General features: G+C 29.6%; 1 protein-coding gene across 1 annotated transcript in view; it reads left to right on the top strand.

Annotated features, from left to right (window-relative positions):
* Positions 1-22,071, top strand: part of LOC129960160 (ionotropic receptor 25a-like) — a 72,999-nt gene that overhangs the window by 22,953 nt on the left and 27,975 nt on the right. Inside the window, exons 3-5 of the mRNA XM_056073351.1 lie at positions 10,624-10,764; positions 15,123-15,425; positions 20,535-20,710. Coding sequence (XP_055929326.1) covers positions 10,624-10,764; positions 15,123-15,425; positions 20,535-20,710 — 620 coding nt within the window. The remainder of the gene's footprint in view (positions 1-10,623; positions 10,765-15,122; positions 15,426-20,534; positions 20,711-22,071) is intronic.

Here is a 22,071-nt window from a genome sequence, read left to right as displayed (position 1 = left end):
ACTCATTTGTTCTCTTTATACAAATAATTTGGATCAGTAAAGAAGTCTCTTTAAAGTTTAAATACTATCAATGGCATCATTTATGGAGATAAATGTATTAAAAGTAAAGTTCGAGATAATGAATATGACATATCGAACGTACGAAGCGTATTTACTCAAACGGTAAATACGTGAATAAAATATGCGCATGCAATATAGTGACAAGTTAACATCAATTTATCTGATTAATATATTTGTAAAGATTGTAATTTACTGTTGATTATCCGACACCCCGTATCCATTATTACTGCACCATCATTCATCCTTTTGAAATGAATATTTTATTTTTATCTACTTTATTATGTGATATTTTGTATAAAATGTTCGTCATAATTTCTTTTTCAAACCTTATCACACCTGTTATACTCCCCCTACTGGTCGAATCCGTTCTCATGCTCTTTTGTGCTCTCGCTGACGCAACGCCTTTTATTGACCAGCAAAGTGACCAGGGTCTGCCTAGGTACACCACATACTTTGAAAAACATTGTTGAGGAGAGAATGCATAGTTAGAGTCATTGACTTCTGTATTGACAGTACATGAAAGCCACGGAATGTGTATTATGACACCCAACTAATTGCGAAAATTGCCATAAATATGATTCGATTATTTTTTAAAATCATTCATATATTTGAACAGATTTTAATTTTAAATATCAATTATCGGTATTTTGCAAATTGTTTTTAAAATGAAAGTTTTTTTTTAATTCTCGTCAATCATCTTTAAAATAAATAGTATACCAATTAGCTGTGATCCAATCGCCTGTAGCTTTCTACATGTTAAATAGTCATTAATAGTCACTTTAAATCTTTAACAAACCGCTTTACCTACTCGCCGTTGTAATTCACTTTGGTGGCAAGTGTGAACTGAAATCATTCGCAATTTCATTCAAACTTTACAATAAAAAGAATATAAAATTCCTTTGATTCTATTCCAATTTGAGGTTTCTATTTATTTTTAAAATATGATCAAGTATGGAAATGTAATTAGTTAACTGAGTTTTATTTTGAAAACTATTTTATAAAAAGATGTAATGTGTATGTAATGCAAATGCGAAATTCTACTTTAACATGAATTCATTTCATTTTAAGACTTATTTTAAAATTCAGTTTTAATTCGTCGTTTTTCATATAAGAATAAAAAGTCAACATCAATAAAGAAAATGTGCAAATAAAAAATGTCAATTTTTGTTCATTTAATAATTTTTTCAAGAATATTTGGAAACGTTTCTCAAATTTTAAATATTCATTAAAAAAAACAGCTTCAAGTAACTCTACCCCCTCCCCTGGCGTAAAATAGGGAAATTAAATAATTAACAGGGTTATAGAGAGGAGGGGGGGGGTTACGAAGTCATTTATTACGCAGATGTGCCATAAAATTGTATGATAAATTTGAATGAAATGAAAAAATTAATGCGTTGATTAATTAAATTGTTTATCGACTCCTGAATAGTTTTCAGCTGAATATATGGTTGAACATTTTCTACATCCATTCTTTTATATTTTATAAAAAAAAAAAAACCTTCAAAGAAATTTCATTAGAAAGAAGAAATATTTATGACTAAGAATTAATTAAGAAATTACGAATTTATATTTCCCAAATAATATACATTACTTAACTGCTTAACCTTACACGCTAAAAGTGATTAAAGATTTTTCTCTTTAAAGCTTTTAATTTCACTGCTTGAATCAAAGTATTGGAGTATAAAATAAAATGCAAAATCGTGAAATAATTATTTTAATGACTACTGTTTTAAAGGATCTAAAATGAAGGAAAAGATTTTTGAACTCGCATACAGATCTTGAGAAAGAAGAATGGTTTTGCTTAGCTTAAGGAAAATAATGCAGCGTCTTCGATAATATATTATACTTTATTACATTAACCCTCCGTGTTGAAGCAGCATTAGGGTATTTTGAGTGTAGACTACGTAATTTTGAATAGAGGTCAGTTAAAAATCTAAGCATTTTTCCGAAAACTGTTACAACTAGCCTTTAGATCCTTACTGAAATTGCCCATATCAAAGTAGCACATAATGTTATGAGATATTAAACAATACTATTTTATATTATATAATATTATACGAAATTGTAAAATATTAAACGACATTTCACAATATTATAAGATATTGTAAATTATTTACAATACCTTATAGCATTTCACGAATGGATTATGTCTGAAAAAAATTCCTTTTGCGAATGTTCATCACGTGCTACAAGTGGTACCAAAATCCTCTTCAGTTGGTCCTATTCTGAAAAGAAATTTAAATGACACTTCTACTCGGAGATAATTCTTTTCGTTTTTATCGAATTTTACGGTTTCCATGACAGCTAACTTAAAAATGAACAACTCTTTCGAAGACAAATAAGTAAACCTGCGTCATTGAGAAACATGAACCATTACCAGAAAGATAAGCGCAATCAGTAATGGACTTTTGAATGTTTATGGGAAAGGACAAGAGGCAATTTGATTTGCTTCTCTCCAAAAACAACACTCGTATGAAGATTTTGTCTACTATCATCGGCACGCGAATGAGAAAGGGGTAATTTACAAGCAATATCCGAGACAGATTAAGCGTAAACAACAAAGAAATGACAAGGCATTACTTCATGTCGTTAGTTGTGTCATGGCTTTTATATGAATATCATTGACTAATAGTTTCAAAAACTAAATCTACATGAAGTAATGCAAGAGTTAGAAAAAAAAAAAGAACTACAAATTAAGATGAAAAAATTCTCGTTTAGATAAAGGGTTAATTTTGAAACCAATTTCTTCTATGTGCAGTGTATTTTATTTCATTTAAACTATTTTTCAGAAGGTTAAAAGGTCATGAAAGCCAAGGCATGTCGTAAAAGACAAACAAAGAGATAATTATTAAGATCAATCTGAGAATTAAAAGGAGATAATATAATTACAAAATTGTATGCGGAAAAATTATTTTACACTGTTAGAAAGGCCTTTTTAATTATTTTTTTATAAATCAAAGTAATGGAAAATTACTAATTTTTGCATTTTACTATCTTTTTTAGATTCATTTGCCTTGCACGAAATAAATAATAAATGCATAATAAACATAGCAGGAGTGTCATTTGTTTGTTTTCTCTAATGTTTATCCATTTTGGTACATTTTAAGTTTATCTTCGTAATATAGAGAAGAGAATTGAGCGGGAAATTTATATGTCTTCCTGCGGACCGACTGGATCCAAAATGTATTGAAAATCTAAAATTTCGCACCAAAATTCCTCTCACACACATCAAATTTCACCTATCATTGGAGATAAAATCACACGCCAGATGTTTTCTATCTTTCTCATGGCGTTTTTCAGTTCTGATGTTTACATGTGTGGGAACGACAGGCAACCTTCTCATAGGGGAATCTGAACTGAAATTTGGAAGGCATCTATGGATTTTGTATCAAAACTACTTTCCAAATTTCATGCATCTAATTTCTTTTATAATTGAGTTATCGTGCTAAATGATAGACAGACGTAATTCCAAATATCTTTTTTAACTTGGAGAGAACAATAGAATCGACCTCGAATAAGCAAGGTCGAATTTTTTTAAATCGTCCACAATATTTTCTCTTTGAGAAAATACTGAAGTATATGAGAATGTAAAAAATGTGATAAAATATCTCGCGAGATGCAGCTAGTTCATGCTTGAATTATGCTCGAATTTATGTTTTTATCTAAAATTAATTTTAACTTAAGAATTATTACTAATTATTATTAGCTAAAAGCCATCCTAAAAAAATGCTTGCTCACCAGGTATTTTTTCCCTTAACTTCAATACGATGTAAATTTTCTTCTATCTCTGTGTATAAATTGTGTCAGCTAACTCTTTTTGCTTGTAGCGGATTATTATAAGCGAGGATAGAAACTAGGACCTTGTGGGGTAGCGTAGCTGTTAACTGGCTTATACGCTTTCACTACAGACTCTCCCTCCAGTGAGTCGGAGGTGAGACGAACGATATGGCTGTTGAGTGATGATGCATTTAGCTGCTGTCTAATGGGCCTGTACCCAGTTGAGTAGAGCCAAGCGTTATGGCGAGCGTGTGTGGGTGAGTGGTTGCTGATGGTGTTGCGCCAAGTGATTCTGGCGACTTTGGTTGCGGGTAGAAGGCGCCACAACAGCTGTACGAAGGTTGAAAGTTCATCGTCCGAGGTCACCAATTTAGCGGATTGGTATGAACGAGGATAGAACCTGGGATGTCGTGGTTCGCCGCCCAGTAACACGACCACAATACAAAAGCAATTCCTCGGGTAGCGTAGCTGTTAACTGGCTTATAAGCTTTCACTACATGCTCTTCAACCTTACCTCGATGAAGTGAAATATTTTAATCATGTATTTTTGTCATCTAAATGAAATAAATTTTTTAAGGATCAATCTCATCTTCATTTTCCCTTTAAATATATGATACTCAAACATGCAAATCGTTTCATGTGCCAATTTAAAGATGGTTAAATCAAGCTAAACTCCTTTATTTATTTAAATTAGTAAAGAAAAATCTCAAATTATACGACTCTACAGTTTTCGAGATGGATCAATCAAGCTTAGAAAGTATTGAAAAATGAATGGAGAATTTCTGAATTTGAGTTTAATCTGTTTTCAAAAATCATATTTGTAATAAATTTTAAACAAGTAACCATTTACCAAATTCCAGCAGTCGCGACATTAAAAAACCTGCTTGGTTCTTTAAAATCTGAAACAAATCTTCGAAAAGTATTGAGACGAATCGAACAAGATTTAAATTGATAGTAAAATGAATTTAATTACTTTGATTAAGAGAAGCATTTTAATTTACTAACCCATTAAAAATAATATTTTTAATTTTAATTGTTTGTTGTTTGTGAAGATGAAGTTCTGCAATCAAATTTTCATTCACTTCTTGAGGTGCCAAAGTTTTGAAATTTTATATTCTTATGTCTCCGGTGGTGGTAATATGTTATTTTAATATTTTAAGAAATTAATTGTTAGTTTACCCCTTGATTTAATTAAGATTTGATTCTATACAATTTACGGTCCCTGGTAAGGAATTTAAAAAAAACTAGCAACACTATAACAACATTTTGCAATATTTATAATGATCGATCATAATACCAAAAGGCAGAAAACAATTAAAATAAAAAATAAGTTCTACTATAATTTATTTAAACTCTAAATTAACTCTAAATTAGTTCTACTCTACTGAAATTTGTTTTTTAAATCTGTTTTTATTAAATTTACTATCAATATAAATACTGTCGCATATCGTCCTGATTCAGTATTTCATTCAACGTCTTTAGTTAACTGATTCATTCATTAGGCATTTATGGAATAAATTATCCCACATCATAAGATGTCTGTATGGATGTATGTTTGTGCCCCCTTTTCTCTTCGTCCATCTTAACTCTGAATAATTTTTCCATTTATATGCTCCTGTTACTTACTATAGTTCACTTTAAAGGAAAAAAGTGTAAAACATGGTTGTAAAATTCTTATCGTAATCTATGATTAGCTACCGCATTTTGTTAATTTTTTTATTAAAAATTAAAAATGGAACAAGTCCTTCCTTATAAATAAGCATTTCATCACTCACCCCTTTAATTTTCTGCTTACAATACATCATCCTTCTTAAAAATGTACCAAGAAGGAGCATCAAGTCATATTTTGGCAGTAATTTATTCAATATTTAAAATTTAAAAAATAAATAAAATACTTCTTGATTTAAAAAAAAATGCACGTTTCAAGAATCACTTAAAATTATATTGGAGATCTTATTTTTAATGAAGTAAAATATAGAACGATTCTGTTGCACATCAAAAAGAATAAGGATTCTTGGAAGCTTGTGTAAAAATGCCGTTTCCATGCTTTTTTTTTAGCTCATTAATGTTTTTAACTAAAACGCTGAAAATGAAAAAATTACATCACCATAGATGACCGCGGTCTATTTTCGTCAAATTGCTTCTAAATATTTGAAATTGTATTTAAAGATCATGTTTCATCCATGTGCACCAGAAAATGGTGTGAATCTGGAACGTTTCATCCAATAGAGCATCTAGATACCATGTGATGCGATTTGAAGATAGAAATGTACACTAATAGAATGAGTTTCTTAGAAGTTTGTACTCGCATTTCAGTTTCCTTTTACCAGGTTATTATAATGTAAGCACAGTATAGCAATTAACAAATTCAAGAAATTTTTAAGCATTCTCATTGATTTTTTTAGTGATCATACATATTTTAGCATGTGTATGCCATGAATATTTACAGATTACCATCACCAGAATTACCAGCATCGTCTCATATCGAATATCTAACGATCTCTCTAGATACATACAACTAAAAGTAGATTGAATAGTTCCATTCAAATCTCTCCCTTGGAAACATTAAACTCTCAAGAATTTCAGCAGGTGATGTTCATTTCCGAGCAGACGGGGATCCCAAATCACGCAGTTTGTTCTTCTACTGTTTATAATCCTAGCCCATTGATCCAATGCTCACAAATGGTATTGTTTCCACTTCTATTCATTATGGTAAGAATATTGGCATGCGAGATGAATGAATGATTACTTCAAAGCTAACAAAAGAAAAGCACCTGCCAATGAAACAATGCGTCGCTAATATCCATTCTGGAACTCATATGCTACATATTTATAATGGTTGTTAAAATTGAATGATTACTTTCTTTAGCAAGTGTCCATTAGTCAAGTCACGAATTCTGGATTTATATGGTACCTCAAACGAACAACGATTATGTAATACCAATGTGTAAATACTATGAACACAGAAATGGAATAGAAGTAACAGTAAAAAGTGTTCTACCATTTGTTTGAAAGACTCAAAAAACAGTATTAAAATAAGCTCTGACTTAGAAAGAGCTTATAATATATGAATTTGTAAATAAAATATGAATTTCCTTTTTTTACACAAAAGAGGTATTTCAAAATCAGCAAGCTACTTCTAATCACATTCACTATTTAAGAAAAATAAATTAAACTATGTCTTTTGAAAACTTTAATTGAAATCAATTCTTTTCGCAGAGAAAAAAAATATTGAAATTTTGTCGAAACTTTTGTTGTAGAGCTTTTAGCAGAATTTTGTGGTTGATTATGGAATCAAATTAATTTTTAAATGGGTTCAGGCAAATTTTTTTAATAAATAAAATTGGTAAATATATTAGTAAATTGTTTTATTGGAAACACTCCTTTAAAAATCTTGGAGCTCTTGTTTTGAAGAAATTTAAATGGCATAAGTTTCATAACGGTACTAAAAGCTTACAATTTTTATTGCATGAAGTTTAAGTTTTTTTAATGGATAGAATGTAAATGAAAACCATCGAAATTTTTTTTATGAAAACAAATTCAGAAAACTCATTCAGAAGGATGAGTAACTTACAGAAATACAGTAAGAATTTTGCGAAATAATTTGCTAATACAGTTCCCATTCAGTATTTGAAAAACGTGCCAATTTTAATTCGATTATGATGTAAGAATAAACAGTATCCAGTAGTTTTAAGTTAAAAATGGTAACAAAGCTAAAAAAGTTATGTAAAATGTCCTCCGAATTATAAAACTTAAACTAACTAAAAAAGTCTTAATTTTAACTTAGCATAAGTGTAAAGTGTTCTTGATAAAGAGAGGCGAATTTATGTACCAAGTAGGTATTTCAAATCAAAAGATTTTCTTAAACTAGTATGCCATTCTCATATGTAAATATACATTTTCAATAATAAACTCAAATAAAGATTCCTAGTATGCAGGGACATGTAATGCCTTTTCACATAAAAAGACATAACGTCAGAGTTTTCGTGTTTTAAATCGATTTCTGCAGTATCGCTAGAGCTTTTTCTGACAAATTACAGTTAAAAAAGTAATCTAAAACTCGTCAGTAAAATGGACCTAATGTTTTTAAATACCAGCATGATTAATTTAACACGAACTTTTGTTTATCGTTAAAGTGAAAAAGTGCATATCGGAATCAAATTTGTCCCAAAAAAAAGTTCAATATATAATGAGATGCATTCTTTAAAATTAGGTTGGGCATTACTCACCTATCCACTCTTTTTGGCTTTTTGCTAGTAAATAAGCTCATGAAAAAGAATACAGCTAGTGCATTGCCATTGCAGATAAATAATGCCAATGATAATCACAAATAAACTAAAAATTCAAATTAGTTCCTATGGTAATGAGAAAACGGAACATGGAATTTCTCCATTAGTTTTCAATTATTAAAGCTATTGCGTTATTTATTGCATATTCATAGGCAGATTATACGAATAGTTTTCCGATACGCTTCTACTTTTGATAATTTACTCTTTTTGAACACGTGCCACATTTATTTTCAGAATCGTTATTCCTAATCCTGAAATTGCTCTTGGCAGAATACAGGAGGAAAGAACTTGACGTCATGCATATTGTTCCAGGTTAATAGTAATGATGAAAACTGAGCAATGCATTTCTTTACAAAATACAGCAATGAATGAATCAACTCATGAACCTGGTCAATACTGAATAATTAATAAAATCCGATACTAATTTTGAATTAGATATTTCTAGTTGCAGTAGCATAGCATAGCTCATAAAATACTGATCCCCCCCTTTGTTATGTAATTTGTTAGGATAAATTTTCACAACAAAACATTGAGATGTCGTTAAGCAAGGAAAACTTAAAACTTTTCCTCTCTGAATCAATTCGAACTAAGAAATACCTTTATTTATTCATAAACTATTTTTCCAAGTGTTGAGGTATAACTTTATTTAAGAAATAAATAAAGTAAAATTGCCAGTAAAATAACTATAAAAAATTGAAAATTATAAATAAGCTCATCCAAACATCCTTAATTCAAATCTAGATATCAAAATGCTTTTTAGGGGAATCAATGACTTGACATGCTAAGGCCCTTGTCAGATCATTGACCTGCTATTTTGAATTAGTACAATTCATATAAGAATTTAAATAATCGCAGAAAAATTCGTACAAGTTTAAAATCCGAAAAAATTCCTACAAATTAAATCACCAAGGCATGTAAAGAATATACAGGGAAAGAAGTAGAATTTTTGAACATGAGCTTAATTCGATTTTTATGCCATTTTTTATTAAAATCATAAATTTGCATTTATTTGGAATTTATGTCTCCATAAGGATCTCTACCTTGATGCAAAAGAGGTTCAGATTAATTTAACCCAACACTATTTTCAGTCGATCCATGTGAATTTTATCAGGTTTTATCAAAATCTCTCCAGTCATACTGTATGTATATCTTTATGCGCCTTGGGAATGATAATATTCCTGAGGGGTTGATTAAAAAAAACAAATCACTCCATCCCGTTTTATTGAATACAAAAAGAAAAACATACAAATCAGAATTCCACGTCAAACGGTTCATTTGTTATATGTACTTTAATTTATATACGAGGAATAAATTAATCGTTTCACTAAAAGTGATGAAGGACACACACATACATACATTCTTTGAATTTGATATACACAAATAAATTTAAATATGTTTTTATGTCTATAGTTTAGTTTTAATAAAAATGTACCACATTTTTCCAATGAATATTATTGTTAAGTGACTATAAATATTGCACTTCATACATAACTAAAGAATTATTTTGCAATACAAAGGTATTGAAACAGAAGAAAATACTACCTTAAGCACTTACAAGTTTTTTTCTGCTATGTTAGTCAATGATACATTAAATTTTGAGAATATGCTATCGTTTTGAATCAACTATTTGTCACCAAATTTTTATCTTCCAAATTTTTATGTCGAATATATAACCCCTATGAATGATTTAATTATATTTTATAAATTTATAAAGATGATGATTTTATGCGCAAATGATTTATGGGAAAATCCGTAAGTGACTTTCATCCTTGCATAAAACGAATTTTTAATGGCATTAAGCGATTTTTTTTAACTTTGATGTCATAGGACATCTTATTTCAACTAAATAAGTGGAATGAGTGAAGAGCTTAATGAGTTCAACTGTGAAAATTTAATTTCATTATTATCCTAAATTATAAGAGATGATTTGGATATGTATTTGGCAAGCAACAATAATGCATAATCTTTTCTCATAAAATTACTTTTGGGAAGATCTTGTTAGAAATTGCAATACGATGTGAAGATGAAATTGATAATTATAAGTTCTTTTCTTTTTGGGGGGGGGTTTAATAATTCAGAGCATTCTTGGGAAAATCTATAAGTAACAGAATCGCTTAATCTCGGATATATTGCTAATCTCTCTCTCTCTCCCGGACCATAGGGAAAGGAGTGTTGTAAAATAGTTCTAAATATGGACGATAAAAGAAAATAAACAGTTCGTACTCATATCATATACTCCAGTAGAATCTAGGCAATAATTATGTATATTGCAGAAGGAAAAAGAATGTGACGTCACAACAAACCACAAGACAAAATGTAGTTATATCGTAACTGATGCATAAAATTACATTTGTTATACTACATCGACTGCACGAGAATTTGTTTCATCCTAAATAGTTATTAAATAATGCCTTAAAACTTAAATACAGTGATATCAAATATAAAATATATTCACTGAAATATGAATTCTTAAGCACATGATATTGGTTCTTTTCAGTTGGTGTATTTGAACCAGATTATCCAGTTGCAAAGGAAGTCGTGAACAAAATGTTTGATTCGTTTATAAAGCAAGAAATTCCTGATGCAGATATTACGTATGTTGGAGTAGAAATAGAAGATGGTTTATCAGAATCCGTTGGTAAATAATTTTTCAGATATTTATATTTTATCTCTAATTGTAAAAGTTATTGCATTGATAATATACTTAAATTTCTTGGACATCAATTGATTATATTGTAAGACAAAGAAAGAAAAAAAATGTTCTGTATTTACTTCTTCCTAACATTTGATTAGTTTTAGATGAAACTGATGATCTAAATCATAAGAAAAACTAAGGTATCTTCTATCCCAAAAATTTAAAGCAATATTTTATTAGATTTACAGTTTTATATTTTGACTTACGTTTGATTTAAAATATCACATGCTACGGTACATTAGTGATGCCATTTTCGAAGGCTATAATATTCCAATAAGCGTAAAAAATATTCATTTGTGCCTTTTAAACCTATTTCTCTGTTTGTCATATTTTAGCAAATAGCAATAGCACGTCTAATCAGACTTACTTCTGATTAGACGTATCATAAGTAAAAAAGAATGATATGATAAGTGAAAAATTGTCTGCTTTATAAATACTAATGCAGATATTTAGAATTTGGTCAAATACCGACATTGTTTTATTAAAGTCCATTATCAGATGTTAATTATTTCAATAAGCATGAATTAAATATATTTATTAAAACTAAGAAAATTTAAGAAATATGATAAATGGAGTCACATTTCTTAAAAATACCTGAAGTGGAAAAGATTTTGAAACACTAGAAAGTTGAAGAGGAAAAAGAACTTAATTGTTGAAGAATTGTGGGAAAAATTGTTTTAGTGTTTCAAATCTGGTAAATAGTGACACTTCATTGTGTCCTAACCCAGGATTAGATGAGATAGAAGAAATTTAGAGCCGTTAATATTTAGTAAAAATAATAAATGAAATAATTTGTTTTAAATCATGTCATAAAAGTTTACCAATAATAGCATTAAAACTAATTTTTATTTCTTGATGAATAATACTTGGTTTAATTCTATGTTTTCTTGTATATATTTACAGTTGAAGTCATAAAATGTTTATTCATTTGAAAGTGATCAAAAACTGTAAGAAATTCTATTTTATAGCAATCACAAATTCTATGAATGTTTCATTACATAAGGTCAAACTCAAAGTAATTTTTGATAATGTCTTGGAGCAAAACCGTATGGTGCAAGTACAAAACAATCTATATCTTCCTTTGTTTTCAACTATGTAAGTTGAACTTTTAGATAGTTCTATTATTTTTTGGAGTCTAAGTGCATAATGTAAGTACAGAACAAACTTTCTTTTAATATATATAGTCGATTACTCGGATAATTATATAAATCCTTGAAGTTCAACAACATAACGTAAGTACAAAATAAACTATCTTTTAATATCTCAGTGTGCTCGAAGTTTGACATAAAAGAGGATATTTTATTCTATCTAGATCATACTAAGACATAAATTTGTTTTACGAAACGTCCATTTAATAAGTTCCAAGTAGCTTAACAAAATTCAAGCCTTATTTTGAAAACCATTTACAACTTCAATCGCTCTTAATTTTTTTAAATATGTAAATCATCCTCTACTTGTATCATTAATTTTTATACATTGACGTTTATAATAAAATGATTTTTTAACTGCATACTGAAAGGAGAGTGATTTTTTACCGAATATCTCAACTATTTTTAGCCATATTTTGCTAGAAAATAAATTTGGAAAAAAATGAATTTTCCTCTTACTTGTTAAACAATCTTGCTGCCGAAACAATAAGCCAAATCTTGAGTGATTAATATTTTTGGCACAGAAGCATTAAGTTATTTTTACACGATTCTATATCAGATTGCTTCAGGCAAACAATTGGGAAAAACTTAACGAGTTCTCGAAAATTGTTATCACCTCAATTAACGGGAATTCTTTTCACAACACACGCATTTTTTTTTTTCGAAAATGTCAAAACCTTTGAAAGTTGACCCTCATCCAGGAAAACTTGCTATAATATGTCTTTAGGCCTCAAAGGAAGAGTTAAAAAAATCTGAAAAAAAAAAAAAGACTCCCTCCTTTTTTTTATTCCATTTTCATTTACTTGTCGAAAAGGTCACCCGGATTAGAAATCAAATGGAGATTTCATTATTTCTTCAAATGAATTAACGTCAAATTTTTTAATTTCGCGTGATTACTACACTATATATGGTAAAATTGTAAGGTGTTAATGTCATTTATTCATTTTGAAATTTTATAATGTTTTGATTTTCAAAATCTTTTAAATTATCTTTTAATTTCGAAAGGGAAAGTAAATTTGTTTGAGAACACAAGAGTTTTTGTTATGGCTTGTGTGCGGGAAAATAGCAAATTTCGATGAATAGGGCATGACTCTACTCTTTATTAAAAGACCACTCTGTTCTGAAAATTTGAATTCTTTACGTTTGTTTTGCTCCTATACATCTGATATTTTTTCAATACTTTTAAGCAGTAAGCTTCTCTCCGCTGTTTAACCAGGATTTTTTTAATTATAAATATTTTTAAAAATATAATACAGTCAGTTAAATATGCTATTTTTTAAGCAATGGAAATTATTGGAGACACAATTTGGGAGAAATAGATTGCTCTTATCTGTAAATAACGTATCATTAGCATACAATAAAATAACGCAGAGAAGATATTTTTTTTTTACAAAGTTATGAATTATATTTTTTATAATTTTGCTTAATATATATATATACTATATCTAAATTAAATGGATGACTTTCAGCAAAGTTCCTGTTCCAGTATTTATGACTTTGATATGGTAACGATTGCAATAAGAAATAAAATATATAAGATTCTTTCATCAAAAGAAACACTAACGAAATGCTTGATATAAATTTTGATAAAATTATTTATTTTGCAATATTTTGGAAATATATATTATTCCCTAGCGAAAAATGATCTTCCTATCATTCAAAAGTCAGTCCACATTTCTATATGAACGCTCTTGTTTAGGCTCAGTAGAAGATTATAATTTATTTTAAACAATTAGGTACTACATTAAAAATTTTTCTCAATACTTTTTTAATTTCTCGTATTTGAAGTATAGAAAAAATATTGTAAACGTCAAAAAATCAAATTAGGAATTTTTATAAATTTCCGCCTTTTAGATGTGCTTGTGTCCGAAAAACACATTTTAGGAACTCTATCTATTTATGTGTGGATGCTATAACTCAAAAACTCTTTTAAATTAGGCGAATTAAATTTGGTATGTAGTCTTTACACAAAATTTATAAATATATTTCAAATTTTGAATCAAATTCGTTCAGAAAATACAATAACCAAAAAAAAAAAAAAAAAAAAAAAAAAAAAAAAAAAAGAGCGAAGAGCTGGATGAATAAAATTTGATACACAGATTTAATCTAAAATATAGATATGCATCCGCCGGCGTCCTGGCATAGGGGCAGCGCCCCCCGTGATCAGGGCGTCGCGCTTTGGGCATGACTGTTCTTCTTCTGTGTTCTATCTGTGAGATGTGTGCGTGTGCCCCCCTGTAAAAAGGGGTAGTGCAAGCGAATGCGACACATGAAGTACCTAAGTCGCATTCTTGGCCCTAGTTGGTGTGCTACTGAAAAAAAAAGAGACGCTCACTCGGCTTAAATCGCTGACAGATAGCCTTTAAGTAAAGTGCCATAAGCAACAACAGATATATATTCAATTTGGAACCAATTCCATCAAAGAATTGGCCGTCTTTAATATAAACGCGACAACTCAAAAACTGAATGACTTAAATAAATGAAATATGAAATGTAATTTTTTGACTACAGTTGTAATTCGGTGCCAAATTTTATTTTTAGTTAGTCGGTAAAAGGCCTCCAAAATACACATTTTGTTATTTAGTACTCTTGCACCAGCCACATCCAAGCGATAAATCGACATAAACAAATAGTCAAAGATTACACTCTAATAGTTTCTTTTGTAATTATAGTTCGTAATACACAAGCACATTAATTCAAGCACGAGAAACTTTCGTACAAACCATTCCTTAAAATAACAGGAAAAAAGTTTTCCTGTTTAGAAAATTCTTGATTTGTTGAGTTAAATGCTATACTCAGCAAAATAATCCTAAATCCTTTCTTCTTTTTCCGTGGCCAGAATAAAAAATAAATAAATAAATAATAAATAATAATAAAAAAAAAAAACGGAATAAAAATTCACGTTTTCTTTCTCATTATTTCCATTTTATAAGATTATGCATTTTGTTCATATAAGACAGTACAAACCTGATTACATCCATTTCTGGATTTCAATTGCATTTTAAGGTTTTTTTAAAACAGATCCCTTCACCTTTAGGCACAAATAAATTACTGTTTTAAAGGACTGTAAGATTTTGACTGTAAGACAGTCTTACTGTTTTAAAAACTGTTATAATGAAGGTTGTGTAAAAAAAAAAGGCTTTTCTTTTATAGTTTGCGAGAGGCTGACTAAGCCAAGTCCTACCGTTATAATAGACACGACTCGTAGACCCAGAGCAATTGGAAATAGAGCTGGGACATTAGTCAAGAAAGTAGTTCGGAAAATGGGTATTCCTACTGTAAGTGCAACATACGGGAAAATGAATGGCATCATGGAATGGGAAAATTTAAGCAACACGGAAAAACAGTATCTTGTACAAATACCGCCTCCAGGTTACATCATCACTCAAGTGGTTCGAGACATTGCTTCGCACCAAAACATGACGACGACAGGCGTGCTTTTTGACGAAAGCATTGGTAAGAATTCATTCAGCAACTTCAATTTTGTCGTTTGTTACCTTCACTTAGTTGATAATATTATAAAATGTATTCATATTTATACTCATAGTAACAAAATGTACTATTAAAATCACTATGTTTGTTTTCTCACTGATTTGATTAAATCTTAAACCTTTATAAAGACGGGTTTAATTTTACCTTGCGTAAAATCCTTATCTCTTTCCCACCGGCATTCTTAGTTTTACTAAGGGAAATAACATTAACTTCTACTAAAGGTAATTGTATAATACTAACTTCGAGATCATAGGTAGAAACGATCTAAAAAGTATCCTTTATAAATGAGGATACTGCATGAGAAGTAGGAAAGGGAGTTTTCTTCTTTTCATGCTAATGGAGGAAAAATTTGTGGTACTTCTCGACTGTCCGATAGATTATCTAATTTTCTCTTCCCACAAAAGCAATATATATATAATCATTAGACAATGAATCATACAATAGGACACGGGAGGAAAGCAGTGTGTGCAAGGTTTATAAAGATACAGATAGGAAGGAAAACACACCTTGGGTGTCCCAAAAAAGCGGAACAAGTGTTCGTTTCCTTAACTATTGCAATTAGACATATACTTCTAATTGAAAGTTTCATCAAATAAGATGCCAAAAATGTAGGAAAAAAAACTTTAGCTTCTGTAGAGGAGTGTAATAAAAAGTAGCAAAAAATAAATCTTTATACGACTAACATAGTGAAAAAATATCAGTGAGCAAAACGTTTTCTTACACTCATCTGTTAGGGCATGAAGTTTCATGCTTCTCTCTGTAAAATTTGCAGAGTGTATTAAAAAGTAAATTTATTGGCTTAGATCATTTTTCCATACTTTTAACTAGCGATCGAGAGAGAATTTCGTTGCAATTTTTAGCTTTCATGATTTCATTTTTAGATTTCATTATCTTTCATGATTTATTTATGTATAAATCATGAAAGATTATGAAAAGAGCAGAATTAGAAAATAAAAATGCATTTATTTATTTTCATTAAATTAAAAAAATGGTCAGATAATACATTATGAAGTTCTTAAAAACTTGTTCAAAATGAGCACCTTCCACACCTATACAAAGTTGCATTCTTTGAACAATGCATGCACATATGCAATATTCATTACTTGTGACTTAAAAGCCCGGTTTTTTTAATTCTCCAACAAACATCTACAAAGCGTGTCCTGCTAAAGTAAATTAAACCTTTAATTAAGACACAATTCTAATCAATACAAAATGAATATATCAGTCGCTATTTATCATACCTTTATACGAAATGGGATCTACCAAAGATTTTCTAAAATTGCTACACCACATATTTATAAAAAAATTTGCCGTTTATGATGAACATCTTGTACATAATAACAGTAATTCATGTGACTGTTATATCGGTTCATGGATTATACAAATATTCAATGGATGCCGTTTATAAAGTAGAAATATTTTCTACACTATCGCTTTTTAAACGCTGAGTTCTGGACTGATGTTCGTATATTAGTGTGAAGATAACTTGAGTTACACTAGTAGTCATACACTAGTATGAGGATAAGCTAAAATGATCGGATGATGTATTACTAGACAAATATTTACTCACGCTAGTTTTTTGTTAGAAATAAATTTACATTTCTGAAGTAAATGTTTTCATCTAAATGACGAAATATAATGTTTATAACGGAATTTGAATATAATAAATGTTTTTATTTAAATTTGTGATCAATATATCGAAATTTGAAAATAAGCACGTTTTTTGCAAATTTTGTACATATGAGCGTGGTACTTACTGTACGTGCTTTGATTAATGCAAGATAAACATCTTACTAATTGACACTTTTATACTAAGGGGGACGTATAAAAATTTAATTTTTAACTTATTATTTTCAACATATACTAAAGCTAAAATGTTTTCATACAATTTCCCCACTTTATTTAATGAAACTTTCTAATGGGAAATACATGTCTTGGTGCAATACTTTGGAAAATAAAACATGTTCCACTTCTTTGAGGCATTTTATAAATAAAATCACAGGCAGAAAAAATCATTCTATTGGTACAGCAACTATACCGACTGAAAGAAAAAGCTGAATAGGCGTAAGCATTTATAAATACTGCGTCTTTCCTAAAAAATAGCTATTAAACAATTCAAGGTGAAGTTAGGACTAAAAATTAATATTAATGACACATCAACCCTTTAAAAATTATTAGAAAACATTGCATTTAGAGGACTATGGGATGCTGTTACATCTAAAACACTAATTAAACTATCCAAAAGAGACCTTATTATGAACCGATCCAGCAATAACGAGACAAAAGACAAGTCTGCATTAACAAATAATTAAGATAAAAAGGAATGAAAATTAATCTGGCCTGGAGATTTTATTTAACTGTAGACTTTTGAATCACCCTGTACTTTGAAACAGTTAAGGACTATGCGTCAACAAAAGATGAGTTTTTAAAATAACAGTGACGCATATTTTTCAATTCTTCATAATTTTTATAATGAGAAATCCAATTATAATTTTTAGGTGGGAATATAAATTATTCAATATTTTTCCAAAATTGATCAATTTTAATATGCTTAAGTAATAAACAATATAAAATTAATAAACAATAAGACCTCTAAATAACCCGAATTCATAATTTAAATATCAGTTCCAATCCCACAATCATGGAAATTAATCAAATAAATTATTCATAAGAACAGACAGGAATAAAAACTCATTGAGCCACTTTTACAACAGTTTCATCTGAATCACTGAAATGGAACTTAAAATAACAAAACGATATTGTCGGATTTAATAATCCAAATCACTTATAAGTATCTGGAAATTATTTTCTTTCATAGATGATTCGAAACACGCATTTCATGTTGTCTACCCAAAAATGAGAGGCAGGGTGGAATAGTGCTCAAACCACCAGAATTGGAATAGCAATGTCGCGTGCCAAAGTTTGTCCAGTGGGCAGTGGCTGCGGTTATGTTTCAATGCCTTTTTGACGCTGATGGATTTGTGTAGCAAAGAGCGTGGGTCCTCGCACCATATTAATTGTATAATCAATGATGTTTAGGATAAGCATTATGTTGGTAGACCTGATGTCACGAGCGTTTGGGCGTCATGACTGCCGCCAGCATTATTTTAATGTATATTTACATCCTTATTGATATGTAACTGAGTATACCTCTTTGAAGTTTTAGATTATATGCTGTGGGGTGGGGGATATATCACCAAATATCATTTGGAAAAGGAAATTTAAAAGGAGAAACAAAAAAGTATTTTCTCTTTTAAGTCATTAGAAAATGAGATTCCATTCTGGGCAATAGTGAACCATTTCAATGAGTGCCTTATTTTTGTCTTCGTACATAAAAATAACCAACGGGTGTGATCTCTCTGAAACTTTCTCACATATTCTCTAACAAAAGTCTTATTCCCCCCCCCATATACAATTGTGTATCTTGGGCAAGGTCGTTAAAGCTACGAATTCTCAGATTTTTCTATTAACACATATTAGAATTCCGAACTTTATGGTTTAGTAAAGAAAACCAGTACTTGTGTTTAATTAACCGAATTCATTTGTGAACAATAGTTACGAGAGAACCCATTAGTATATGATCTTTGGCGATAATTCACTGGGGGGAGGAGAGGTGTATAAACCGAAAATGTACTTTGGATGCTTTTTTTACCGATTGAAATAAAAATCTGACTCGGAAACAAAAACTGTAATCCTGAGATCTCGTACCAAATTTTATTTTTTATAAATCATTACATTTACATGTATGCGATAGTACAAACCAACAGATGTTCAACCCTTTGCAGACTTATTTCAAAATTTAATATAGATGTGCATTTTAGATGCTAAAACTGTATATCAAATTTCACATACCTAAATTTTTGCCTTTGAGTTCATGTGAAATTCAGATTCATGTGAAAGTAAAGATGTACGATCAATTCCTTGTCGAATTTTGTTAAAAAAATCTTCTAATTAGAAGCATCAATTGATTCATCCGTTATTGTTTCTCCAAACCAAGACGTCTTAAATCGTTGACCCGATCTACAGCACTGAAAGTGCGAAGTTTCACAGATTCTGTTCCAGTTTGATCGCAATATAATTTAAAAAGAATCTTGAACATTTAATTGAAGATTAATATATGGGTATATTAAACTGAATTTCATTTAATTTTTTTCATCACATGCAAACATGCGTATCTGGCTCGTATATCGAATCAAATAAATTTTAATGTTTAATCTGTAATTTATACAAAACAGAAATTAATTCTAGAGAATCACTTGGAACATCTTAAGTAATTGAATGTCTTTTACATTCTTAAATCGACTGAAATAATAAAGATGTGCCGTACAATTAGAAGGCTGAATTAGACTATTCAATTAGAAATTTTTTTTAATTGTGATTAAGTAGATCGATTTTTTTATTATCAAAGTTTGATTAGAGACAAGAAGATTTGAAAGTTTCTACTCTAAACTACTAGTGCTTTGCAGTGGTGAATCTATGATTATTACTTCTATCTCCGACAAATCTATGATTACTTATTCTCCGAATAAATAAGTGTAATCGTTATACCTGTTTTCTTGTCTTTTATATAGTAATAGGATAAATTTATATACATATTTTAGTAAAAGAAAGCTCGAAATAGCTTTAGAGAAATCGATTAAAAATTTTTCAAATTCTGTGCACAATTTATTACAGATTTTAGCATTAACGGTCATTTTGTAAATGTCATACACGATAAAATTTTATGTACCACTCACTTGGAAAAGGACGGCCACAATAAGAAAAACTAATTTTAACTAGAAAAACTTATGAAGTTTGCGTGTTTAAGCTTATTTTCCAAGAGATAAAAAAAAAGTGCTATGACTACTCTGCGCAGCTGCTCTCCTCTGAGGTAATTGCCGCAGCTGAAATAATGGGATTATGTATAGAAGAAAAATTGTATTGGGGCTGTCTCCTTCCTAGAAAATTATATGGATTTTAGTAAAAAAAATTGGTCATCTTCCTGGTTTCATTTTACGAATAAAAGCTTTTGAATAGTTAATTTTAGTGAATTTTTATGTAATGTTTGTATATTTTGTTTTCTCTATTTTTCAGAGCTGGATCAAAAATCTTCCACTTTACTTCAAAACATTGCAACGCGTGCAACAATCCTCAAAGTTCAACCGAATCGACAAAAAATCCAAGAGCAAATTTTGAAAATGAAAGGAAGCGATACCGCTTATTACTTCGTCATTGGTCCAGCAGAGACGATAAATCAAGCTTTGGATGTTGTAAGTTTGTAGAAAAATAATAACTATAAATCAAGATTTAGTTGTTGAAACTTTTCAGATAATAATAACCATAAATCAAGCTTTGTTCAAAGCGTCACAAGTTTTCAGAAAATGCTCATTAGAACCTTCAAACAAAACTTCACTGTAAATTAAATCTTAAAGATTTATTTGTAAAACAAAATTTTTAAAACTTTTTTCGAAAATTAATAAATATTTTTATTGTTTCGAAAATTTCAAAAAAGGTTTGTATATGGAGAAATTTAAAATTTTGCTATCATTTTTTGTTTATATTTCAATATTTTCTATTCCATTTTCATATCATCAGATCCTTTCAACAGATTTGAAAAATGTAATAAACAAAAATCTAACTCTTATAAAAATTCCTACTTGAAAAGATTTTAAAAATGTCGAAAAATAATTCTTTATGCATTTTTGTTTTATTAGAAAATAAAAGTGACAAATAATGAAAAATCATCTTAATTACAATTCGACAATATTTATAATGGAATTTTTTTTTGAATAATCTTACTAATCTAATAAAATAATATAGAGGATTCTGTTGACAATTTTTATTTCTTTTTTCACCACGTTGAAACTTTAAGGAAATGTATTACTGCTATTTGTTTTAAAGAATAGTATTTCTTAAGTTGTCCAAAGATTATTTTTCATACGTTCGTTACTTTTAACTTTGAGGAGCCCCATACATTAATTTCCTTTCATAGCATTATTATTCTATTTCGAATTTCAATTTGTAAATTTATTACATTTTAATTAAAAAGAGTGTGATATCTGAGGGCAATCACTTTTCCGTTCCAACTGAGAGACAAAAATAAACTTTTGAATAATATTAAACTTACTATGTTAACGACCATCTTTATATAACATTATATTCAATTTATGGATCAAAATAAACTTCAAGATTTTATTTTCTAGTGCACGAATTATATTTCAGAAAACTAGTAACTACACATTATGGACTAGTGTTGCATACACATGCAGTTGGGAAATTTAGTTTTATGAAAAATAATTATGAACATATATTATCAAACAAAAAATATATATGAAATGTACCGGATGGAATAAAATATGCAATGTTGAAAGTGAAATAGAGTTTTTAGTTTAACGTTCTGTTTTAAAGCAACACTAGGACTAACTTTAGGACGGACCTCTAATTTTGAACCGCGGTCAGATGACGAGGACGGCACCTGAGCTGGCTCCCACCTCTACAAGCTTTCCACGTCCCACCTGTGAGAGAACGGTTTTGGCATGCACCAGACCCTCTTATACGGCGGAATCGGGGTTCGTACATAAACCCCTCCAGCTCCGAAGCCGAGATCTTAGCACCAGGTCACCGCTGCCCT

The sequence above is a fragment of the Argiope bruennichi genome, chromosome X2 (genome assembly GCF_947563725.1).
Source record: "Argiope bruennichi chromosome X2, qqArgBrue1.1, whole genome shotgun sequence".
NCBI classification, from domain to species: Eukaryota; Metazoa; Arthropoda; class Arachnida; order Araneae; family Araneidae; genus Argiope; species Argiope bruennichi.
This window is presented reverse-complemented; position numbering and strand designations above follow the sequence as displayed.